At 42.6% G+C, this 26,878-nt stretch overlaps 1 protein-coding gene across 1 annotated transcript; it reads right to left on the bottom strand.

Moving 5' to 3' along the window:
* Nucleotides 1-10,329: 10,329 nt before the first annotated feature.
* On the bottom strand, nucleotides 10,330-12,085 carry LOC115796611 (uncharacterized). The gene is made up of 6 exons (XM_030752976.1): nucleotides 12,049-12,085; nucleotides 11,745-11,853; nucleotides 11,366-11,646; nucleotides 10,901-11,121; nucleotides 10,631-10,793; nucleotides 10,330-10,478 (listed from the first exon to the last, which is right to left on the bottom strand). The coding sequence occupies exons 1-6, from the start codon at nucleotides 12,083-12,085 to the stop codon at nucleotides 10,330-10,332; spliced, it is 960 nt and encodes a 319-aa protein (XP_030608836.1).
* Nucleotides 12,086-26,878: the final 14,793 nt, after the last annotated feature.

Below are 26,878 nucleotides of genomic sequence, written 5' to 3'. Positions count from 1 at the left end.
AAAATTAAAAATTAAAACGTTTAAAACAAGTACCATAAAATACCATAAAACAATCATCTAAAAGGAGGTAGCACTGCAGCCAAATGCCAAGGAAAAGAAATGTGTTTTTAATAGAGATTTAAATGTGTGTATCGTCTGAGCTGTGCGGATATGGAGAGGTAGATCGTTCCATAGCTTTGGTGCTGCTGCTGCAAAAGCTCGATCACCTCTCTGTTTTAGTCTAGTTTTAGGCCTCTGTAAGAGCAGCTGGTTCGATGACCTCAGAGCTCTTACAGGGGTGTGACAGTGAAGCAGCTCAGACAGATACAAAGGTGCCAGTCCGTTTAAGGCTTTAAAAGTAAGCAATAAAATCTTAAAATCGATTCTAAAACGGACAGGGAGCCAGTGAAGGGATGACAGGACTGGGGTTATGTGTTCATGCTTTTTTAAACCGGTTAAAAGACGAGCTGCCGCATTCTGGACTACCTGCAGGCGGCGCACAGATGATTGATCTATGCCAAAGTACAGAGAATTACAGTAGTCCAGGCGGGAAGTAATAAAAGCATGAATAACTTTTTCCAGGTCCTGCTGCGGGAGATAAGGTTTTACCTTGGCAATGACTCTGAGTTGGTAAAAACTGATTTTGGTAACAGCACTTACTTGCTTCTCCATTTTAAAACTACTATCTAAAATGACACCCAGATTTTTCACAGCATCACGACAGTGAGGAGCCAAATGACTCGGAGTGCCAGAGGAGTAGCTTGAGGGGTCAAATTTACCAAAGCATATGACCTCGGTTTTGCTTTCATTAAGTTTTAGGAAATTGTTTCTCATCCAGGACTTGATGTCACTTAGACAGTTCAGCAGGGGTTCCCATGGATCTCTGCTGTTCAGTTTGATGGGCATATATACCTGGATGTCGTCAGCAAAACAGTGGAAACAAATATTATGTTTCCTAAAAATCGACCCTAGAGGCAACATATACAATGAGAAAAGAATTGGGCCCAGAATGGACCCCTGAGGCACTCCACAAGAAAGCTTTGCTGTGGTAGAAAAACAGTCTCCTAGATGGACAGAGAAACTTCTATCAGTAAGATAAGATCTGAACCAAGTCAGAACCGTGCCTTTAATGCCAATTTCATGTTCTAGGCGGGATAGAAGGATCTCGTGGTCCACAGTGTCAAAGGCAGCTGACAGATCTAGAAGTACTAAAACTGCAGGACTACCAGAGTCCACAGTTAAAAGCAGATCGTTAAAAACTCTTAAAAGAGCCGTCTCTGTGCTGTGACGCATTCTAAAACCTGACTGAAACTTTTCCCACATTCCATGTTCACTTAAAAATGCTTGAAGTTGCTTAAAAACAACTTTTTCAAGAACCTTGGATAAAAATGGTAATTTAGAAATTGGTCTGTAATTTGAAAGAACATCAGGGTCAAGGTTCTTCTTCTTGATTAGAGGCTGTACAACTGCATGTTTAAAGGCAGCTGGAACACAACCAGATGCAAGCGCACTGTTAATCAGAGCGAGGATAGTTGGTCCCACTGAATCAAAAGCCTCTTTAAAAAGGCGAGACGGAACACAGTCTGTGGGAGAGTTTACAGGTCTCATATTGTGAATCACCTCCTTTAGTGTGGAGAGTGTGACAGGCTCAAACTGCTCAAAGACAGCTCTGCTGGGAGGAGGTGCAGATGAGTCTGTTTCAGGCTGAGGGGATGAAGGCCTGAGGGCAGAAATTTTTTCCACAAAAAATTTCTTAAAGTTTTCGCACAGTGCAGGACAGACCTTCGCTTGGTTTACATTACAACGAGGATCAGCGAGTGAATTAAAAACACTAAAAAGAAAATGAGGCCTGTGACTGTTACTTGAAACAATGTTAGAGAAATAAGCAGACTTTGCATATTTTACTGCTTTCTGGTATTTCAATAAACAGTTACGCAGGATCTCTAAGGAGACATGGAGCTTATCCTTTTTCCACCTTCTCTCAGCGCGTCTGCACTCACGTCTGAGAGCGCGGGTTGTCTCATCCAGCCAGGGCTGGGAGGAAGGTTTGGTGCGTTTGGTTGTAAAAGGGGCAATACAGTCCAGTACAGCAGTGCAAGCAGATATAAAAGAGTTAGTGAAGTCCTCGGTATTCAGGCTCAAGCAAAAATCCAAATTGCTTAAGTCAGAGTTTTTAAAAGCAGCTGCAAAATCAGCAGCGCATGAAGAGTTAACCAAGCGCACACGACGTGTAGAGGATACTCTATTTATCCCAGAGCTGGGGAGCGCTGCTGTAAATAAAACAGGAAAATGGTCCGATATACCACAGTCACGTATCCCTGTGATGCAGACTCTAAGTCCATAAGACAACACCAGATCCAGTGTGTGACCTTTTTCATGAGTGGGACCACACACGAGTTGTGTTAAGTTAAAAGAGTCAATAAGCGAGGCAAATTCTTTAACCAGTGGACCACTCTCACAACACACATGAATATTAAAGTCGCCAACAATTAAAATACGGTCATATTTTAGTATGAGACCCGTCAGCAAGTCAGCAAAGTCACCGATGAAGTCCTTCGTGCACTTCGGTGGTCGGTAAATCACCGCGCAGAGCACCGAGGGGGAAGAGTTTATCTCCAACAGCTGCAGTTCAAAGCTGGCGTACAGGTCTGCCGAGACCTGACGACAGCGAAAACTGCATTTAAATATTGAAGCAAGTCCTCCACCTTTTCCAGAGATCCGCGGGGAGCTGAAGAAAGAACAGCCGGGAGGTAAAAGTTCGGAAAAAGGTGCAGACTCACCAGCATGAAGCCACGTCTCAGTCACAAACATAAAATCCAACTGCTGTGCGATGAAAAAGTCATTGAGAAGGAAAGTTTTGTTGGCTAACGATCTAGCATTTAGTAGGGCCATTCGGATGACCAGATCCTTGTTAGCTGAGGCCGGGGCCCGCTTCAACAGGCGAAGGTTAGCATGGTTTACGCCGCCTCCACGATCCCGCATCCTGCGCCAGGACGAGGGACGCCGAGTCTCCAGGATGACAGGTGGGACAATCGGCCTGATCCAGCGACGCCCGAAATCCACAGGCAGCCCAACAGCCTTGAGGCGGCAAAGACCACCATCCAGGGGGTAATGAACAGACAAACCTAGGAGTCTCAGGTAAGTTTTGACCCGCACCGCGATACCTCCCCGCTTTCCGCGTCTCCTCTGGCGTTTGTTGGGGACCGGAGCACTGGGCAGCCGGCGCAAATTCTCAGGTACATCCGATAGGTGTGGAGGAAAAATCGTTGAGTTTTTCTTTACAGTATATGCTGGTACCAAAACAAACTGGAGGTTTAGAAGTGTCTGCCGATCGTAGGTGATCAAAGCGGAGACATCTGGGCAGATGACTACCAGGAACAGAGCGACAGCAAACAATACACAGAACAGCTGACGGCAGCCCGTACACAGTGGCGCCATCTTGGAAAACTCCTCTGAAGGAGGAGCAAAAGTTTGGTCTCTATTTAAACCTAACCCCAGTAAGTGCATGTCTTTGGAATGTGGGAGGAAACCGGAGTACCCAGAAGAAACCCACGCAAGCACGGGGAGAACACGCAAACTCCACCCAGAGAGATTTCTCCAGGATTTCTGAAAACATCTCAAAGTCCTTCTTTGGACATTGGCTACTTTAAACCAGTGTTGTGTCTTCACATACCAGTCAACTTAGCAAAGAAAAAAAAATCTTAAATGGTATCTTCAGACACTTCGTTTCTAGTAGCCTGTAAAATAAACGCATCATTTGTCTCTGTTTTTGTAGTTGAATCCATGAAACAAAATAAAGACAAAATAAAAAGCAAAACAGTCCAAAAAGCAAATCCCAAAGAAAAAAAAGGCAGCAGAACAAGGCTGGAAAAACTGTCCACAGGGAAAAACACAGGGGACGAGGCAAAACAGAAGGCCAAACAGTTCACAGCACAAGCAAAACAGTTCTTGAAGCCCACCACGGTGCCAGCAGCAGAAATGATGAGGTGAAGCAGGAGGCCGGCAGCGATCCTAGCAGCGGCGGAAAAAATGAAGACGAACAGGAGGCTGGCCGTGATCCCAGCGGCGGTGGAAACGAGCAGTAGGCCGACTGCGGTCCCAGCGACAGCGGCGGAGAGGCAAAGCCAGGTACTAAGAAGATTCAGAATGTGCAATAGGTTGCGCAGCCATCTCTCTTGATGACTGGAGCTGCTGTGCAGGCAGAGATGACACAGATGAAGGTGAAAAGACTGAAGGGCTGACTGAGGGGACTGAAGCTAGAGGGCTGACTGAGGGAGCCAAGGGGACTGAAGCTAGAGGGTTGAGTGAGGGAATTGAGGGGACTGAAGCTAGAGGGCTAACTGAGGGAGCCGAGGGGCCCGAGGCTACTTATGGAGCTGACGGGACCAAGGCTACTGAGGGAGCCGAGGGGACCAATGCTGAAGGAACCGAAACTGAGGGGACTAAAGGGGCCGAAGCTGAGGGGAATGAAGGGACAGACAAAACAGAGGAGACTAAAGGGACTGAGGGGACAGACAAAACAGAGGGGCCTAAAGGCACCGGCAAAACTGAAGGGAATAAAGGTAAGGGGTCAGCTGAGGGGACTCAGGGGACTGAAGCTGAAGCTCAGGGGACTGGAGAAACTGAGGAAACTGAAGCCAAAGCTGAGGCTAAGGGGACTGAAGCTGAGGGGAGCAAAGCTAAAGACTGAGATCAAGGGGACTGGAGCTAAAGGGCAGGCTGAGACCGAGGGGACTGGACTAAAGTGGACTAAAGTGCTGCTTAAGGAGACTGTAGCTAAAGCACTGTTTGAGGAGCGCTTTAGCTTCATCAGGGCCACCACCTGATGAAGCCAACAGGACCGCATCATCTGCAAAGAGCAGAGATGAGACTCTGAGACCACCAAAGAAGACACCCCATACTCCCACAGGACCTCCCACGGGACACCCCGAGGGACACGGTCGAATGCCTTCTTCGAGTCCACAAAGCACATGTAGACTGGTTGGGCAAACTCCCACGCACACTTGAATATCCTTGAGAGGATAAAGAGCTGGTCCAGCGTTCCATGACCAGGTTCGACTAATGGGCGGACCCTTCTTTCCAGCGCCCTGGCATAGATCTTACCAGGGAGGCTGAGGAGTGTGATCCCCTGGAAGTTGGAGCACACACTCCGGTCTCCCTTCTTAAAGATGGGGACCACCACCCCGGTCTGCCAATCCAATGGCATTGCCCCAGATCTCCGTGCAATGTTGCAGAGGTGTGTCAACCAAGACAGCCCTACAACATCCGGAGCCTTCAGGAACTCAGGGCGAATCTTGTCCACCCCAGGGGCCTTGCCACCATGGAGTTGTTTAACCACCTCAGTGACCCCACCCCCAGTGATGGGCAAGTCATCCCTCTCGTTCCCAGACTCTGCTTCCAATACAGAAAGCGTGTCAGTACAATTCGGGAGGTCTTCAAAGTATTCCTTCCACCATCTGACCATAGCCTCAGTTGAAGTCAGCAGCACCCCACCTGCACTATAAACCCCGTGAGTGGAGCACTGCTTTCCCCTCCCAAGTCGCTTAACGGTATACCAGAATCGCTTCGATGCCATCAGGAAGTCTTTTTCCATAGCCTAACCAAACTCCTCCCACACCTGAGTTTTTGCTTCAGCCACTGCCCAAACTGCGTTCTGCTTGGCCTGCCGATACCTGTCAGCTGCCACTGGAGTCCCACAGGCTAACCAAGTCTGATAGGACTCCTTCAGCTTGATGGCTCCCTTCACCTCTGGTGACCACCATCTGGTTTGGGGGTTACCACCATGACAGGCACCAACCACCTTACAGCCACAGCTCTGAGCAGCAGCCTCAATAATGGAGGTACAGAACAGGGTCCATTCTGACTCAATGTCCTCAGCCTCCCTCGGAATGCTGTCAAAGTTCTGCCGGAGGTGGGAGTTGAAGATTTCACAGACTGGGGCTTCTTGCCAGGCATTCCTAGCGCACCCTCACAATACATTTAGGTGCACCAGGTCTGTCCAGCATCTTCCCCTGCCACCTGATCCAACTCACCACCAGGTGGTGAGCAGTTGACAGCTCAGCTCCGCGCTGTCCAGAACATACGGCCACAGATCTGGTGATACGATTACAAAATAAATCATTGACCTGCAACCTAGGGTGTCCTGGTGCCATGTGCACTTATGGACATCCTTATGTTTTATGTTCAAACAAGGTGTTCGTTATGGACAAACTGTGGTTTGCACAGAAGTCCAATAACAAGACACTATTCAGATTCAGATCGGGCAGGCCGTTCCTCCCAGGTCTCACTGTCATTGCCCACGTGAGCGTTGAAGTCTCCCAGCAAGATGATGGAGTCACCGGGTGGAGCACCTTCGAGCACCCCACCCAGTGACTCCAAAAAGGGTGGGTACTCTGAACTGTCATTCAGCGCATAAGCGCAAACAACAGTCAGGACCCATTCCCCGGCTTGAAGGCGCAGGGAAATAACCCTCTTGTCCACCGGTGAAAACTCCGACGTACAGGCAGCAAGCCGTGGGGATACAAGAATACCCATTCCAGCTCGACGCCTCTCACCGAGGGCAACTCCAGACTGGAACAGAGTCCAGCCCCTCTCCAGGAGACTGGTTCCAGAGCCCAGGCCATGCGTTGATGTCTATATATCTAGCTATATATCTGATATCTAGCTGGTATCTCTCAACCTCACGCACTAGCTCAGGCTCCTTCCCCACCAGAGAGGGGACATTCCACGTCCCAATAGCCAGGCTCGATAGCTGGTGGGCCTACAGGAGGGTGGGCCCATGTAACCTCTTTGGGCTGCACCCAGCCAGGCACCACAGGCTAATGACCGGCCATCAGACGCTCTCCCTCGAGCTCCCGCCCCAGGCCTGGCTCCAGGAAGGGGCCCCGGTAACCCTATCCCGGACACGGTAAACTGTTCCCTCGTTGTTGCAGTCATAGGGGTCTTCTGAACCGCTATTTGTCTGGACCCTCACCCAGAACCAGTTTGCCATGGGAGACCCTACAAGGGGGACAAGCCCCCGGGCAACATAGCTCCTGGGATCACTGGGACACACAAACCCTTCCAACACGATAAGGTGGTGGAGGGGTTTGTGTTATTCTGATGAAAAAATAGTCTTACAGGATGGACTCGAATTTTCACAATCTCCAGCTTCTAGGGGTGTGCGATATTAACAAAAAATATCTCGATATTTTATGTAATTTTCTCGATAATAATAAACTATATTTTTCATTATTTAAAAATGTATTCATACAAGATGTGCAAGCTGGTAAAACGTAAGGCATAAATTAGTGTTTTTCAGACATTAACTTATTTTTTATTTTATTTAACCAGGAAAAACACATTGAGATTAAAATGTCTTGTCAAGAGTGTCCTCGGCATGACAAATGTAAACAGAAAAATAAGTTTTTCAAAAACAGTTGCTCAATACGGCAGACTTAACAGAATGAAAAAAAAAAAAAATCCAAAAAGAGGCTGTCCAGGGGGATTCCCCTACATAAATGCAAAATAAATCACAGAAACTACACACATTCATCTGATCAGATGAAGGTGTGCAAGAGTCTCCGAGGCTCCAAACAGATGAGCTCCGAGAACGTTGCTGGGTTATGATGCAGTGATTGTAACATACCTGCTTTAACTTAAAAGATATTAACATCCATTCATCCATTATTTTCCTCTTTATTCTGGAGTCTGTGCAGCGTTCACCGGTGCAGCAGATGAAGGCTGCTGATTCCCCCAACGAGTGCCACGCTTCCTTTTCCTGGAAGCTGGCGGAGGCTGCAATGTAGCCACAATATTCTGCTGCAGAGATGAGATGTCCTCCAGCGAAAAACCTTGTGGCTCTGGCAACGAGATGACCAGCATACTCTGTAGCGCGGATGACGAATAATACTTGCCAGCAGTGATCACCGTCACTATGGGTGGATGGGTTGCAGCTGGTGGAGCGGTCAGCTGCCATGGCGAGGCATGGACTCGAGGAATAGGCGGAGAGCATGGTGACCCGCACTCCGGGGCAAGCCAGGGCTTCCACCTCACTTCCTCATTCCGGTAATACTCAATTGCCTCTTGTTGCTCTTGCATAACACTGTCTGTGAGGTCCATTTCTGGTCAGGTCCTACTGTCATGGCTGGGTGCTGCAGGCAAGGCAGGGAGGACCTCAATGCAGGATATAAGGCGAGAGCTGTAATAGTACTTAAATTTTATTGTAAATGCTTAAATTCAAATAGGCTGGTCAGGAGGCAGCTACACAAAGAAACTCAAAACTTGAAACTCGAAATACAAAACGCATACAGCAGGAACATCAGAGACATCAACAATGACGAGGGCCAGACAAAGAACTAAACAACATTGAGACCTTAAATACTCAGAGGGAACAAGGGGTGAGTGGAAACAGCTGGGCACAACAGGTGAAATGAATGAAACTAATAACACAGGAAGCAAAACGTAACACAAAACACTGGGAACACGGGACTGCCAAAATAAAACAGGAACTAACTAAACATAACACACACACACTCACAAACACACACACACACTTAACACATGGAAACCTGACACAGAGGGAAGCTAAACGTAACTAACCCAACTACCACACAGACAGACACAAGACAGGGAAACAACTACTGTAAAAAGGGAAGACACAGACACCTGAAACACAAACAACGAAGACTTGACACAGAAGGGATAACAGACACTAACACACAAGAGGGGCAGATGAGAACACAGGGAAATCAGAATAGCAAACAAACTGAAAACTATGGAGGACCAAAACTGACATAATCAGAAATAAAAGCAGAAATATATATATAGTGTATATATCTTGTTTTTCCTTTTCCTTATACATGCATTTTCATCAAGAAATGTAAATATAGTGTTTTTCCTTTTCTTTACACACACGTTTTCATCAAGAAATGTATAAATTTTCTTTTTCCTTTTCCTTACACATGCATTTTCATCAGGAAATGTATATATTTGTTTTGCCTTTTCCTTATACAAGCCTTTGTTCTTTTTACATTTCCTCGTCCGCTTTTCCTTTACCACATGTAGTTCTGCCTGCTCTTTTCCCTTTACCGCTCGTATTTCTGCCTGCTCTTTTTCCTTTTCCGTATGCATTTCTGCCTCATTATGCAAATGAGGAGGGTTGTCTTCTTGCTCCAGCTCCTCTACTATTGGTCAATAAACAGGAAGGAGCAGGATCCATGTGCAGATCGATTGTGCATGCCTGCGCCTTTAGCCATATGTCTATGGCCATGGAGTTTACACAGTCTAATATGGTTTTAGGATATACTATGACATGCAGACAAGTTTTCACGAACAACACGTTCACAACTGGACAAAGGCTACAAATTCTTCATTGAACATTGAACACAGGTACGTGTCTGTCTTTTCTAGCTGTTAATTAATAGACTAGGATAGCATTAGTCAATTTGTTTGCTAGCTAACATTACGTGACCTTTCTGTTTTGCAAATAGAACATCTTTAGGCTCTAATCTTGATTAGATCCTTATAGTATAGACTAGGGTTGCCGCCCGTCACGAAAAATACGCAATCGTTTGTTATTTGGAAGTTAAATGTGGTTTCCCGGTGCTGCCTGAGCGTCCTGCAGTTTCGGTTGCCTACAGACAGACACCTGCGCATTTTTTTACTGTCCACCCGCTACTGCACCACGTCCTAAGAAATTAAACTCTTGCAAAGATACAGACATGAGTAGGAAGACGCTCATCCCAGGCTGAACAGCTTCAGCGAGGATGAAAGGTGCACAGTGAGCCGTCTGATGTCAGGAGATAAACACTGCAGACAAATAAGAACCTAGAAGACCCAGGCATCAGTCACATTCATTCATCCCCCAATCATCTAAATGGCTATTTGAAGAACAAGTTATGCTAATGGATAAACAGTAAATAAATAAATATTGTCAAAACATATATATAAGCCCCCAGCTATTCAAAGATGGTAATGCATTTCTAACATAAGAGTGAATAGTATGTAATAGTATGTACTGCTTTTCATATATGCCCTCTATCCCAGCTAGCAATGAACGTTCAGTGAACGTCGCCTTGAACGTCTGGTGAACGTTCACTGACAACGTTCACCAGACGTAAATCTGCAACACCATATGACGTTTAGTGAACGTTCACCGTCAACGTTCACTGAACGTCTGGTGAACGTTCACTGACAACGTTCACTGAACGTTCAATGAACGTCTGTGAGGATGTTCAGTGACCGTTATACTTTTGATATTTCCAACATGGCATGTTGAATGTATTTTTAAGGTTTGCCTGTGAACATATGTCCTCCATTTTCCAGTGAGATTCATCCGCACTTGAATCAAAGCAGCTGCATAGTCCCGATTTAGGGTTCGTCCTCCTCATCAGTCCTGTCCTGTCCTCGATTGGCTGACTTGTCTTTACGACACTTCGCATGTTTCAGCCAATCTCCCAACACAGCCTGGATCTCAGTATCACTCAGAGTATCTGACCCTTGGTTCTTTCGTACAGCCCCTGAAAAATATACAGACAAAAAAGAATTGGAAGTGTGAATTGGAGTACCGTGGTTGGTGTCAGGAGGCAAGACAATATGATTTTCATGGGCTATAGAGAAAAGTGCACAATGGCTAAAGCTTCAGTCTAAATTCTGACCTTTTAGTACTTACTAAATATCACGGCCACCAAGTGCTTGTGAGCAGAGAAATTCTTTTTGCCTTTCCGTCCATAGAGGCTGTATTGTTCTGCAAGGCGGTTTGTGACAATTTTTGGCAAAATATTATAAACAGCAGCTCTCAGATCCCTTCCTCCAATGACTGCCAGATGGTGCACCTAAAATGTGAAATACAAAAAATTTAAAAGTCACTGTTTACACAGAAGGTAAAGGCTCATTTTTACTGTCATACTGTATCCAGTTTTATTGAATAAATTACGCATACCACTTTTTTTCTGACTGCTCCGGACTCAAGTGCCCGGTTCAGAGCTTCTAAGTCTTCTGAGCTGGAGGCTGGAAGCGTGAGTTCATCCAATGGGTCCAGCTCTTCCACAGAATTATTAGCAGCCTGTTGGGTCAGAAGTGCTTGCAGCATCTTGGCATTGTTCAGGGCTATGGCCTTGACCTCCTCTATGGCCCTAAAAACTTTAAGCTGAAAGTTGTATTCTGAAAAAAATGATAAAAGATCAGAGAAACATAAACTGTCAGTTGGTAAGTAATTATTACCTAGTTTCAATTAGGCAACAAGGAATCATGTTTCTGTTTAAAAGCACACAATTAATTCACCATTGCCCTACCGTTTTGATATTCATTTACAGAAATGCTTTATATTTATAACGTATTATATGACATGATAGTGCACTCACTAGAAGTGTCCACTTCTAGTGTGTACTTTGTTTGTCACATTTACCTGATAGAGGAGTTCTCGTTCCAGATCCCGTTTCACTTTGGATGGAGTTGGTGGGCATAGCGAATGGATGAATGATATGCCCAGTAGGTGCAGATGGGTGGCGGGTGGCGATGGTAACTGTGTTTGATGTGTTATGAAAGTGGCTGCTGGTGGTAGATGATGTCGCTTGGTGACTTCTGATGATGGGCACCGCAGGTGGTTTAGGGGGAGCTGGTGGTTTAGGAAGGTTTTTCCTCGACTGTCTTTCCTCGTCCTCACTCTCAAAATCAATGTTAATTCGCCTGTAAGAAAGAGACATTCCATAAGAAATTACTACAACTTATTTACAGACATGAGAGGTTTAAATAGCTCCATGTGACACATCTCATTAACTACCTACTTTCTTTTTCTTTTACCCCTACCCTCCTGGGCTTCTGGTTCCGTTTCTGTTTCTAGGTTTGAAACATCCTCGGCCAAGCGACACTTTTGTCGTGCTTTCAGGTAGTCGTCTGAAAGATAATTTAAATAAATAGTAATCATTAGTTTATTTGTCATATGTTCCAAAGAAATTATGCACAAATGCTCGGCTAGGCCAATGTAGAAGGTAAACTCATTAACATTTTTTGAAGGAGAAATGTTGTTATGGTTAAAGAACAAAGCAATCAATTATCAAAATATTTTGATTTTTGAATAGCACTACTTACCATGGCGGTACAGAATCTTGATTTCATATGTTACCATTGATTTTGAAATGGTACTGATCTGAGTAGAGCCAAGACGAGTAGCACCAGTGCCGGATTTCCACAAAAAAATCAATTTCCTCATAACACCCAAACAGACTAAATGCATATAGTCTAAAGGGAACTGAGTCACCATGCCTATGCCAAGAACATTCCAATGACAAGGCCCTGTGTGGTGTTCATCATCTTCATCCACAACGACAAAATCTTCATCCTCTCTCAGTGCAGCATCAGTTTCAGGGAATGTCATTCTTCGTTCATGATGGACACCAGTCTGTTTACACTTATCACAACCAAAATATCCAGAATGACCCTTTACACATTTAACAAATGCACGTGCAGGTGCATCACAAATCACTGTGGAAATCTGTAATTGGTAACAATGACCAGCAAACACAATACCACTTTCAGATAGAGTCACCATCTCTGTTAAAAACTTGTCAAGGTATAAACCAACATCAGTAGGCTTATGTTTTCCGCAATACAGACCTATTATGAATGGGTCTTTTTGGGGAAGCTCCTCAATTAGACCCAAGATTGGCCAGAACTGATCAGAAGCACTTTTGAATAATGGAAGGCCATCAATGTTTATTTGCAATGAAATCTTATTAATGGAACTAAATAAGCTATGGTGCTGATACGCCTGAAGTTTCTGAATAACACCATTTTCCACACCGAAGTGATAGTATGATCCACCAGCAATGTTCAGGATATTTGAAGCATAGCTGGTATCTGTCTTCAGCAAGGTTCTTGCATCCTTAGGAAGATCGGTATGTCCACAATTCCTAAGAATTTTCAAAAGACTGCAGAGAGCAACCTGTTTTATTTGAAATTTGACTGCCCAGTCCGAGAGCTCATCACCCAAGCAAATGTCCTCCTCACTCTCAGTATCCAAGAAAGAAGAATCTGTGGAGCAATCCGGTTCTGATTCAGAGCTATTTTCAATGTGAACAAATGATTCAGATGGTAAGTCAGAAGGATGACAGATATGTTGGTCAAAAAAGTCTGTGCCAGGTTCATTATCTGTAAATGTCCCAAGCAGTGATACATTCACAGGTATACTTTTAGTGTCACCTTCATTGAGCATGCCATCATCATTGTTACTAGAATCGGAACTTACAACTGAATCACCAAGTATGCCGAGGCTGTCATGCTGAAATGCAGTATTATCAACCAGATGTTCAGGATATTCATCAGTTTCACTGTCATCATCTACACACTCAAATTTTCTTTTTGCAGCACGGCAAGCCTGCCTCCAAAGAGTCCATCTTGAGAATGAATCAGATTTGTTTGCCATTCTTAGTGATAGCCTAATGGTAATAAGCCACACTTTTCAGAGTTCAATTTGATTAGAGCCAACTCAGGGCACACCAGCCCATTTGACTGAAAAGAATTTGTTTTTCAATGTAATCGGCACAATAATAAACTGAACTGGGAGTGCTGCTGTAACTGTGCTATTAGCTAGTGATCTGGATAATATTGTAAAAGGAAGAAGCCAAGGTCCAGTATTATATCACGTGAAAAGATCTAATAACACAACAGGAATGTGCTATAAAATAAAGATTCAAGCACAAAATTTAAAAGTCTCTAAGCCTGACTAAGCATCAATGCACAAATTACATGCATGCTTAAGTCAAAATTCAGGTTGTAAACCGTATGGACATAAATGTATGAGTACTACTTACAACGCAGCTCAGCCGCGGTGGCCATCGTTTTCAAACAAAGCATGGTATTTACCATAATAAATTTTACTTTACGTCCTAATGACTATGTTTTTGATCAAAATACAAACAGTGATAAATAAACTTACCTAACACTTTAGTTTTGGTCGGTATCCGCTGAAATAAAGGAATATTTCTGGAGCTCGTAATTGTTGGACGTTCACTGGTAGTCGTGCGAAGAAATGGCGGAATGGCGTTGTTCGATCTCGTTCTTGTGAGTCTGATGGCGGTTGGCGCCTGATACCATGTCACTTCCTACGTAATCGCGTTGTTTGTTATGCGCGAAATTCAAACCTGGTAACTGTGAGGTACAGAAAGAAAACGGGAAAAGTACAGATTGCTAAATAAACACAATTAAAACTAATCATGGTTTTGTGTTTTTTTAAAAGCATTACCTGAATTGATGCGTTTTATATTTAGTTCACCCCTACACAGGCGCCGACGGATCAGTTTATGATATCGTCGACTTCAGATGACGTAACAGCAGGACACAGATTCCCTGATTTCAATTAATAGTTGAAATGCAGACTTCAAACTACGTACCAATTTTTAAATCATGCCATGACTTTTCCTGTATATTATCCTCGTGTTTCTGTGCAGGAGAAGGGCAGGAAGTTCTTGGTAGCAAAAACAAACACACACACAAAAAAAAAACACGATCTTGTTCCCTATTGGATGGAAAAATGGAGCACAAAAGCCAATCACAAAATTATATGGCAACGTACGGTATTTGGTTGCTGAGGGACAGGTGAAAAACTGGTGATGTTTTGCATTGCCGTGGCTGCATTAAGAACAGGCAAGTCCGAAAAATATTTTTAACGCACGAAACATTCGCACGGAATTTACGCATCCGTGTGAAAGGGCCTTAAGTTGTACAGTTGTATTTTAGTTGTATTTTAATGTACTTGTAATTGTAATAACTGTTTTATTTTATAAATTTGTGCATATATTTCTGCATACATCTTAAATATTTTAAGAAGATTACATGCTAACATTTACATAAGCCACATTTTACAGAAACAGTTAGACATTATTTCCAAACGTTCACAGGACGTTCAGAGAACGTCAGGGGTGCACCAAGAGAAAAAATGGAAATTTGGTGAAAAAATATTGTTAACAACACTGCAGATGTAAAAGATATAACAACCGATGAAATAAAAGCACAGCAAAAAAATTTCCATGATGAATGAACATTCACTGAACGTTCACTGAACGTCATGTGCTGAACATTGAACATTAGACTTTCAGGGGACGTTCAGTGAACGTCTTCTGAACATTCGCTTGCTAGCTGGGATATTATCTTTATAATAAAATTTTACTATTAAAATTTGCAGCAGCTTGAACTATTAAAGGAGTTATTTTTGCATTACAAACATGTACAGGGAGGTGATTAGTGTGACTGTCATAGTTTGCAAGGTCACATGACATAATGAAATCTATGTTAAAATTTACATATCTCACTTTGCAGGTCCTCTTCCAGATCCTCACATCATGGCCAGCAGGGAGAAACTGAAGGACACACGTCCACAACCAGGGATATGCAAGCTGCTGCATGGAGTTGAAGGGGATGAGGAGCTTATCCTCTCAATGAGACAGAGACTTGATCATTTCTATCATGACATCTACATGGATGTCTTCTTCAGTTGAAAACCCTGAGGAATTTATTTAGTTTAATGTTGAAATGCAATTGATATGCCTTTCATAAATACATTTTCTCTGCCAATGCAAAATGGACCTAAATTGTGTATGTACTAATATATATATTTTTTACCATCACTGCTCCATGTACAGTGTTTAATATAATTAATAAATGTTTGCAAGAAACTGCCACAAACCTTGTTTCTTTGTTCCACAATGGAAGCTTTAATTTGAGCATGTTTTCTCCTCCATGTGCTCCATTTCCAAATGTGTAAAATGTACAAAAATATGCAATTTAAATGTAAAAGATGTACATATGCATATCACTCAAGACAAGCTATTTACAAAACATTTTACAGAATTCTTCACATCAATTCATTCATTAATAGCTATTTTTTTTAAAAAGCACAGGTTAGATGTACAGAGAGATTTGATTTCCAACACAGCTGCTTGGAGTAGTGAATGTTCATCCAAGAAGTGTGAGTTGTAGGGAGGCTCTGACCTGGTTTAAAACTTGGCCCTCATCTCTCCTGATCGCTCTCCCTCAACAGACACGTATTTCTGTGTCCACTGGAAAATCGTGGAAACTCAAATACCACTAGTTTTTTTGTTCATTATTGGAACAGCATGGCACACTGTAGTAACATCTTGATGACTGACATGCTTGTTAGGTGGGCTGCTGCTGAGAAAGATGGACACAAGAAGAAGGCAAAAAGAAAATTATGAATCACATCAGAACATGGAAATGGTTTGGCATATAGCTTTCAGGTCAATATTTAAAAGACTATTCTAAACAACAGTGTTGGAAGATGTCACTGATTTTTACATTAATATAGAAAGTAAACCTTTTAACATTACAGCACTGACAGGCAGCAGTATATATTTTAGCTACCTGTGGCTAAAGTTGATGTTAGCTTACTTTCCAATCAGAGATTGTTTCTTTTATACGCAGATACAGAATGATAAAATGACAATGCTGGATAACATTACCACGGCTAACTAACAAGTACTGTTATTGTTAACCTTACCTTTCGTTATATCATAAAGATGATGAGCATCCGTGAATTTTCCAGGTCTTGTCTCAGACAATTGCAGAAGAATTAAGTCACCTTGCTAGCTTAACTGAAAGCAATACTGTCAGTGATGACTATTTATTGTTTAGTGTAGATATTTTTGAATGAGAGGCTACTGCATTTAGCTGCAGACACGGATAATGAAGCTGACCCATTAGTTCTCCAGATTTTGGAGGAGGTGGCGTGTCGCTTGCACAAGTCTGTACCACACAAGAACTGCTGGGAGACCTGGATATTTGCTGCCCGCTGATGCCTTGGAGTCGTTTTTGCTTGCGGGTGTGTCAGTTACGGATATTGCCAAACTTTTCGGGGCTGCTAAACTGAAGTCAAAGGCGCAGGCATGCACAATCGATCTGCACATGGATCCTGCTCCTTCCTGTTTATTGACCAATAGTAGAGGAGCTGGAGCAAGAAGACAACCCTCCTCATTTGCATAATGAGGCAGAAATGCATACGGAAAAGGAAAAAGAGCAGGCAGAAATACGAGCGGTAAAGGAAAAAGAGCAGGCAGAACTACATGTGGTAAAGGAAAAGCGGACGAGGAAATGTAAAAAGAACAAAGGCTTGTATAAGGAAAAGGCAAAACAAATATATACATTTCCTGATGAAAATGCATGTGTAAGGAAAAGGAAAAAGAAAATTTATACATTTCTTGATGAAAACGTGTGTGTAAAGAAAAGGAAAAACACTATATTTACATTTCTTGATGAAAATGCATGTATAAGGAAAAGGAAAAAGAAAATTTATACATTTCTTGATGAAAACGCATGTATAAGGAAAAGGAAAAACAAGATATATACACTATATATATATTTCTGCTTTTATTTCTGATTATGTCAGTTTTGGTCCTCCATAGAAAACTAAACTATAAGCAGTGGTGGACAGTAACAAAGTACAAATACTTCGTTACTGTACTTAAGTAGATTTTTCAGGTATCTGTACTTTACTTGAGTATTTATTTTTCTGACAACTTTTTACTTTTACGCCCTACATTTTACACAAGTATCTGTACTTTCTACTTCTTACATTTTCAAAACAAGCTCGTTACTTTAGGTTTAATGCGTCTGAGAAACGTTTGCATTTCCGGTCAGTGCGGGAGCCGGCTTTTGATTGTGAGTGTCTTTTTCTTGGAAGTCGCAACAACAAAAACCGGGGGGGGGGGGGGGGGGGACAGACACCCCACACGGTAGAGGGAGAGGCTCCTGCAACGCTCGCTCGGAGACCGGAAAGACCTAGAGGAAGTTGCGCTTTACATAGAGGCTGCACGCCGGAACGGTGAGGAAAATAAATGACAGAAAACGTAGAGCACAAAAAAAGTGTGTGCAGTTTGTCACACAGTGTGTCTGCTAGCTAAAAGAACAGCTGCTGTATTTTAAGGGAGAGCAAAGAATGAGCGATAACTTCACTCAGATGGAGAAAGAAAGAGGTAGAAACGTCCTCCAAGGAGCTACTTTCACTTTCTTACTTTGAGTAGATTTCAGAGCCTGTACTTTTTTACTTTTACGTGAGTACAGAAGTTGAACCAGTACTTCAACTTTTACCAGAGTAGTTTTCAACACAAGTACTTGTACTTCTACTTAAGTACAGAATGCCAGTACTTTGGCCACTGGACCACCGGTGCACAACCATGACACTTCTTTGCTCAAATAAGTGAAAAGGTACAGGCTCTGAAATGTACTCAAAGTAAGAGAGTAAAAGTAGCTCTTTGGAGGACGTTTCTACTAGGGCTGCAATGATTCATCAATGATGTCAACAAAAATTAGTCGACGTGGAATTTTAATGTCAATACGTCATTTTCTGAAAGCAAGTACTTGATTTAGTAACCGCAGTACACCACAGGAAGATATGGTGGCAGTATTGCCTCCACTGTCTGCCATTAACAACAATACTAACGAAGAAGAAAGTAACAGAACAACATAATAATGGTGAAACAGAGAAGAGGGTGGAGAAAATGAAAGAAAACAGACCGTGCAAAGCAGAGCTTTCCTTCCACAGAAGCATCGCTCAAAACTCAAACACTCTTTTTTGCCAAACAGCAAACACCATTGTCAGTGTTTACGGTTTTGCAACACAGGTGTGAAGTGTGTCTCAGTCACTAAACACACCTGTGTGGCAAAACACTGGCAGCAGAATGCGAACACAACTCCAACACCGCTGTCAGCTGTTACACAGCAACTCACAACTGAACACACGTCCACGACGCGTCCACCGTCATGCTAACCTGGAGCCATACAACACCGGACATCTTCTCACATTCCTGGGTGGTCTACAGGATCGCACGGCCGTGCATGAACAGCTGGATCAGCAAGCAGTGCCTCCGGTATACGTCATCGTTTGGGACGATGTGAACTTTTACCGTGCCATCCAGATACGCAAGTGGTTCACAAACAACCAGCGCTACATGAACATGTTCCATCCACCTTACAGCACTGACGATGGCAGTGTTTTTGTGTTCACACTTGGAATAAACATTTTCTGTTGACTACATGGCCAGGCTGCTGTCTTAAATTATTTAATGTAGTGTGTAACAGATGGTCTTTGTGAATAGATTTATTACTTGCTGTGTGTGTGATCTGCCCACAGTGTTTGGTTTTGCACACAGGCCAGCTGATTTTTTACTTTTGACAGGAAAGTCTGGGAATGTGAATTTTTGGATTTGTGTTTAGATTTTTGGGAAAATGTTTTATGAATTCAGAAATACTGTAATATTGGAATTCATTATGAATAGTAAACCTTTTCATGAACTGAATCATCTGTAAACCTTTCAGTTGTTTTGGATGGTAAAAAATCTCTTTGATTTAATTTGAAGCCTTATTTGAACTTTTGGACAGAGGCCATGTTTATTTACTTATTTGCACATTATATTTAAGATCAGCTGTAGTGGCTCAGTGTGGGGAAAAGAATCGCAACTCACGATCATTTCTAATGTGAGCTCCAGTAGATTTCCTTGGTGTGCAGACTGTGATCATCTGACCTGTGATGAGGTTTACGGCTCTTTGTTGATGAGCTGAATCCAACAAGATATTTCACGACCTATCTTCCATCCCCTACACTGAGAGTATAAACTTTGTAGAACCGATTGAATTCAGAGAATGAATCTAAGCTATATCAGCTTAAATTCAAACTCATCTCTGCTCTGCACACAGAGCTGTACTGTAAGCTAACCTGTTTATCCTCCACTAAACTGCAGTATTTTCATGCAACCTTTGAGTAACACAAAGTTAGAATACCTCAGTTTGTTTTGCAGGATGTTTCACAATATGAAAAAAAAACACAACTTCCTATCATATGCAGATCCAATATCTGATTTTAAAAATACAACTTTCTTCCTCTCCTCTCCTCTTCCTTCATCTTTCTGCATCTACATCTCTCTCTCTCTCTCTCTTTTCCCTCCCTGGAAACACAGCAGCTGGTCCTTCAGCTGGCAGACACACTGTGTAACAAACTGCACACAAACACTTTGTGTGTTTGCTGATATTTGTTGAACTGATTAGCAGCCACATGTTACTACCTTTATTTTTACTCCTCTTCAGTAGCCTAAGATGCCTAAAGGCTGTGAATACAACTTATGGACAGCTCCACACGGTCTGGCCCCCTGTTAGACCTGAGTACAGCTCCATAAATGATACATAAATTATATGGTTTTAACTCTTTCGTGTCTTTTTATGCAATAAGCCCCTGAGTTGGATAAACCGATACGACTGCCCCTTGTGCCCCCTTAAGTCAATACAGATAACCATAACTATAAGAAACTAAGGAGCAAATGCAAACTCAGAACAGAGGAGAAATACAACAACAACAGAACCTCAGAGAAACAAAAACAGGCTCAGGACCATGACAGCGTGGGACATGAATTTTCGCAGGCTTGACCTTCCTGCTCCTGTTTCAACGGTCCATTAAGTTTCCTGTTACATGTGACAAACAGGAAATGTTCCATAAAATGAACCACTGTGATTTTAAAGTTATATAATAAAACGTGTAGCTTCTTACTTGTCTTAGAAATGTGTGAGGCTGCCACCACAGTCATTGAAAGTTGTAATAAAACGTCCTCAGTTCTCAGCCTTCAACGAGCTCGCCACAGTCAGCAGGCTTTCCCACAGACCCAGACACAACACAACTCAGATTACCGAGATCACACCCGACGCGCCTCACAGCCACAGAGGCCGAGCCGTGAATACCGCAGCAGACAGGCTGCAGCGCCATTCATACGGCGGACGGAGTAATTAAACAGGAATCGGAAATGTACGGCTCCTGGGCTCACTCCGCAACCTGCACAGAAGTTACTAAAGCAGATGCACACACGAGACAAGACTTTAAACATGAAATGATTTTCCTTAAATACCTTTGCTGGCCCTGTCAGCGGGTAGAAGTGAGCAGTTCAGGCAACAAATTCACCCAGAAACTGCAATAACAGGAAAAACAGCGTGCTGCTACAGAAACATGACTCGCACTGTAATTCAAGATGCGACGTCTTTCCTGTTCACAAACACAGTTCCTTCTCTTCCTCCTCTTCCTCCCTCAGTCTCTCTCTCTCTCTCTCTGGTGCTGTAGACCCACATCTGTTTCCGCCTTCGCGACACCAAAGGAGGTGCAAAAAGAGTCGCCCCGAACACTTCGGTTTTAATAAACCTTAAAAACTTTTGTTTTAATCTGTGATCGGTTGCATTCTTCTAGTTAGAGGTGCATTTAAAGATATTCTAACTGGTATATGTTGAGAAAAAACAACATCGACCCCTTAGATAACAGCATGCAGCTGAAATTAGTCTGAGCTCTGCAGGCAGCAGCTTTCCACCCACTCGAGTTTCACCCACTTCGGATGTTATCAGTCAATTAAATGGACGTTATTAGCGGTTATTCAATTCAATTCAATTTTATTTCTATAGCGCCAAATCACAACAAACAGTCGCATCAAGGCGCTTTGTATTGTAGGGTTTTTACCCACAATACAAAGAGAAAACCCAACAGTCCCAAACGACCCCCAGTGAGCAAGCATTTGGCGACAGTGGGAGAGAAAAAAAAAACTCCCTTTGAACAGGAAGAACCAGCAGAACCAGGCTCAGGGAGGGGCAGTCATCTGCTGTGACCAGTTGGGCTGAGGGGAGAGGACAGAAGACATGCTGTGGAAGAGAGCCAGAGATTAATAATAACTGATTATATACAGAGTGTAGCATAAACAAAGTAAATAAAGTGAATGAGAAGAAACAGAAAAAAACAAAAAGAAACAGTGTATTATGGGAACCCCCCAGCAGCCTAGGCCATTAGCAGCATAACTAAGGGAGAGTTCAGGGTCACCTGATCCAGCCCTAACTATAAGCTTTATCATAAAGGAAAGTTTTAAGCCTAATCTTAAAAATAGAGAGGGTGTCTGTCTCCTGAATCCAAGCTGGGAGCTGGTTCCACAGAAGAGGGGCCTGAAAGCTGAAGGCTCTGCCTCCCATTTTTCCCATTGTCAGCCCCAAAGTGCGACATTCAAACTCTGAATTTCAGATGCCATAATTTTCAAAATGTTGACAACATTTAAGTCACTTTAAATATTTTTTAGTTCAGTTTTCGAGTCTTAAAATCATTTTAAGACAAATCATTGATCAAATCACAAATCACTGATCAATGATTTGTCTTAAAATGATTTTAAGACTCAAAAACTAAAGTAGGGGTTCCAAACTGCAGCCCGCTGACCGAACATGGCCTGAGCTCAGATTTTATATGGCCCATGACTTGTCCATACATATTTTTGGCCCACTGGCACAAGCAATGAATACAACTCAGCATGCAATTCCGCTTTTTAATTCATGGAGGCAGTGTCGTGTAACAGATGTCTGCCAACTGCTTCAAAACCTTAAAAAGAAGAAGACTGACTAACCAATCACAGCCCACGCTGTGTGATGCGTGTGCCTTGGGTGGGGGTCATAGGTGGCACACAATGCTATGAACTTAACAAATTTTCCCCTAATGACCCCCCCCCAAAAAAAAGCGACTTGTGAGAAATGGAGTGACTTTTTCCAGTGACTTCTGCAACTTTTGGAGACTTTTTAAGTTAGCCCAGAAAGCTGAAATCCTCCATGGATGCCCTGTTCTGTGCTCCCTTTGTGTGTCTTGACTTCACTTCGGCACAGAGGAGACATCCTTCCACCCTCCAGACCTCACTCCAGATGAAGCAGCAACTTTTCCAGACACTTGTCACAAGACTCAGATCAAGACTGAGTGACTACCACCTACATGACATTTTACACACATCTACCACTGCTCTGGAGGCAGACCTGCTCTGTGTACCTGTGTGCCCTTCACGTTAGTGTCAGTAGCTCACCTGTTGCGCTCTTATCAGAATTACACAGCAGCATTTTGCAGTTTCTGTATGTTATATATTTCTTTGGGAATTCAGAGTTTTTATGCTTTACATTTGGTTACTTCATGTTTGTTTGCTGCATGGAAATGAAAGTATTAAAATAATAATATTTATAGGTATCTTTGTCTGGCCCTCATTGAAAAAAGTTTGGACACCTCTATTAGAGAGAGTCTAAATTTTGATACCCTTCCACTTTACAGTGGTATGCAAACATTAAAAAAATTCCCATGGTGTTATTTTCCTGCAGAAAGTTTGTGCATTTGTTTTTTTCAGTTTTGCTCATAAAATCAGTTCTATTTCTTTCAAGTCTGATTTTAAAGCCATTGATTAATTTGAATAAATTGATGGGTATGGAGATCAGTTTTTTTTTTGTTTTGTTTTTTTAGGTAAGGGATTTATTGATCCAGTTGAATTCTATCAGGGCAAGCACAGCTCACAAGGGGACACCGCAGTAGGTAGCTTCACATGTTTGATTAGGCAGAGGTTTTACACCAAACATCCTTCCTGAAACAACCCCAAAAGAACTTGAGTCTCCACCCAGGACTAGACTGAGGATCTTTCACATTAGTCAAATGTGTAAACCACCACACTATGAAGCCCAGTGAACAATAAAAATAGACATCAATTAAAATGCAGTGTGTGGTGATTAGCACTCTGCTTCACAACAGTGTTTTATCATCTATTTGCGGTATTCTTTAAATTACTGCGATCTTGTGGCCACAGCTGGCTATTGTCACAGGAAACAAGATTAACTCTGCTGGTTTGCTGATTCCACTGTAAGTCTCTAGTGCCTGTTGAGTTAATGGATGTCTCTGTTTTCTATTTACAGTAGATTTAGCTTGTCAAACTCAAAGGCCAGCAGCTTTTTCTGGCTGTTTGTACTTTGTGCAAACCTCTGGTCTTTGACAGGAGACTGATGGAAAATTTTATTTTATTTAATTTAAACCTTTATTTAACCAGGCAGAAAGGTTAAGAACATTGTTTTATTTGCAACTGTGGCCTGGGAAAGACAAAGCCTTTCGGAGGAGAAAAGGAGAGTTCCATTACATATAAGAAAACATGCACACATTAAACAAAAAAAAAAAAAAACATATTACAGTGTTAAATAGAAACATACACAAGGTTTCAAAGAAATATAAGACAAATGTGATCACAAAAATAATTTGACGCATTAAGTAAAACAACTACAGATATCTCTGAGAGCATTTTTAAAGTATCTCTTAAAGATGGGGACAGAGACTAGTGTGGTCATTTTCAGTGTTTTCTGTAACAGATTCCAATCATTTGGAGCTGTAAATGCAAAAGACACCCGGCCACAGCAAGATTTGGATCTTTTGGTCTGTAACAACAGGTACTGTGATGAACGATTATTATATTTTGTGATTGCAGTTGGGTGCAATAACTGGCACAGGTATGAAGGTGAAAGCCCTAGAATGGTTTTGTAATCAAGAGTTAACCGATGAATATTACGATGAGTGCACAAAGAAGACCAATTAACTAGCGAGTAGAGGTGACAGTGATGAGTTGCAAAAGGGGCATTTGTAACGAAACATATTGCAGAGTGGTAGATCGTATCTAGTTTACTGAGGGTTTTTTTTGTATGAGTGTCACCATAATCAAATAAAGGTAGTATGGTTTTCTCAATGATGGCACGTTTGGCAGCCATGGTGAAGGAAGTGCGATTTCGGAAGAGAAAACCAAGTCTCGCTTTAAACATGGATTGTAAATTCTTAATATGGTGTGAGAAGGACAAAGTAGGGTGGAGCTAGATTCCAAGATATTTATAAACTGCAACTAGTTCTATGGAGTCTCCGGCTGCAGTGATGAAGTCATTTTTAGTATCGTCTGCATAAAGGTGGATCGATGCCCCTTCAACTACAAGAGGAATTTCATTAATAAAGATTGAGAAGAGGGTTGGGCCTAGTACTGAGCCCTGGGGTACCCCAGTAAGAACCGGAAGCGACTGAGAGACATGACAGTCAATTTTTACTTTTTGTGACCTGTTAAATAAATAATTGGAGAACCAGTCAAGTGATCGACCTGAAATACCAATGCAGTTTAGTCTTTGTAATAAGAGTGTGTGGTCAACAGAATCAAAAGCTTTAGCTAAGTCGATAAAAATAGCAGCACAATGTTCCCTATGATCTAGAGCTGAAGTTATAGCGTTAAGGACTTTTAGAACAGCAGTGATACAACCATGACCTGTACGGAAGCCAGACTGGTCATTGGATAGGATTTTATGCTCATCCAAATAATCAGTTAGTTCTTTGTTTATTAGTTTTTCAAAAATCTTGGAAGCACATGGAAGAATGGATATAGTAAAGCTTTCAGCTTTCAGCTTTCAGGCCCCTCTTCTGTGGAACCAGCTTCCAGCTTGGATTTGGGACACAGACACCCTCTCTATTTTTAAGATTAGGCTTAAAACTTTCCTTTTTGATCAAGCTTATAGTTAGGGCTGGATCAGGTGACCCTGAACCATCCCTTAGTTATGCTGCTAATGGCCTAGGCTGCTGGGGGGGCTCCCACAATAGACTGTTCCTTTTCATTCACCTTATTTACTTTGTTTATACTCCACTCTGCATTTAATCATTAATTGTTATTAATCTCTGGCTCTCTTCCACAGCATGTCTTTTCTCTCCCTTCAGCCCGAACCGGTCGTGGCAGATGACTGCCCCTCCCTGAACCTGGTTCTGCTGGAGGTTTCTTCCTGTTAAAAGGGAGTTTTTCCTTCCCACTGTCGCCAAGTGCTGCTCATAGGGGGGTCACTTTGACTGTTGGGTTTTCTCTGTATTATTGTATGGTCTTTACCCCCAATACAAAGTGCCTTGAGGTGACTGTTTGTTGTGATTTGGCGCTATATAAATAAAATTGAATTGAATTGAATATAGGTCTATAGCAATTTAAATCAGTTTGGTTGCCATCCTTAAATAGAGGGAGGATAATAGAAGCTTTCCACTCCATGGGGATGTCTGCAGATAAGAGAGAGAGATTAAAAATGCCTGTCAATGGGCCTGCAATAATCGGGGCACCATATTTAAAAAATAATGGGGCAAGACCGTCAGGGCTTGCTGATTTTCTGGGATTTAGGTATAATAATTCCTTCGTGTAGAAAGGCTTGAACATTAAAATGTTTAAGAATGAGCTTGTTAAATATCCGCCCATCTGATCTAGTACACCGATGATTGCGAATGCAGGCAATAAAGCAGTGATCGCTAATATCACTACAAAAAACACCAGATTGATACTTATGAGGATAATTTGTGTAAATTACATCGATTAGAGAGGCTTTAACAGCATTTGCTGTATTGTAACGGGTTGGTTGGGATATGATTTGAAACAGGTTTAAAGAGTCAAATTGATCAGACACCGTGTCAGGTGGATTTAGCATATCCCAATTTAAATCACCCAGTAAGAGAAATTCCGATCTTAAAAAGGGGGCTATGAGGCTACTTAGAGACTGAAGAGCACAGGCAGGGGCTGAGGGGGGACGGTAACAGCCTGCTACTGTTAATGAGAAATTTTTTGATATTTGCACTCTTAAAATCAAATAGATCTTTGCAGGACTATAGAGCAATGAAAGCGCTCCTTAACAAAGATAGCAACACCACCACCCTTAGTCTTTCTATCTTGTCGGTAGAGAGAATAACCAGACAGGTATAGATCTGGGTAATTGTTGGAATTACGTAACCATGTTTCCGTGATGACCACAATTTCAGGTCTAGCACAGTCAATCCACACCCTAAGAAAAGCAGTGCACTAGACAAGCTACAGCTAGCTCTCAGCTACTCAGCCCTCAAGCACAGGGGATGGACCAGCACCACAGTGGGTGCCGGAAGACCCTGTTGGTTGTCTGTGAATGGAGTGCACCACCATCTTGCAATGTAATTCTATTGTAGGATAACTTAGACGGATAGGGTGTCTTGGGCTCTCTCACAAGCCAGGCCAAAGGGGCCAAGTTTCTGAAAGCTCTGGTGCAATGGCAGGCTGATGGCAGGCTACTATTTGTATCATGTTCTTAA

This window comes from Archocentrus centrarchus, chromosome 18 (assembly GCF_007364275.1).
Source record: "Archocentrus centrarchus isolate MPI-CPG fArcCen1 chromosome 18, fArcCen1, whole genome shotgun sequence".
NCBI lineage: Eukaryota > Metazoa > Chordata > Actinopteri > Cichliformes > Cichlidae > Archocentrus > Archocentrus centrarchus.
Note: the sequence above shows the minus strand (reverse complement) of the source record. Positions and strands in the feature narration are given on the sequence as shown.

What these genes read in the sequence shown, in the direction of transcription:
- LOC115796611 (XM_030752976.1), bottom strand. Translation starts at nt 12,085, where the DNA reads ATGGTAACATATGAAATCAAGATTCTGTACCGCCATG. An exon ending in GAGCAGTCAGAAAAAAAGTG is followed by an intron (nt 10,794 to 10,900) that starts GTATGCGTAATT and finishes TTCACATTTTAG; the next exon opens with GTGCACCATCTGGCAGTCAT. An exon ending in CTTGGTGGCCGTGATATTTA is followed by an intron (nt 10,479 to 10,630) that starts GTAAGTACTAAA and finishes TATATTTTTCAG; the next exon opens with GGGCTGTACGAAAGAACCAA.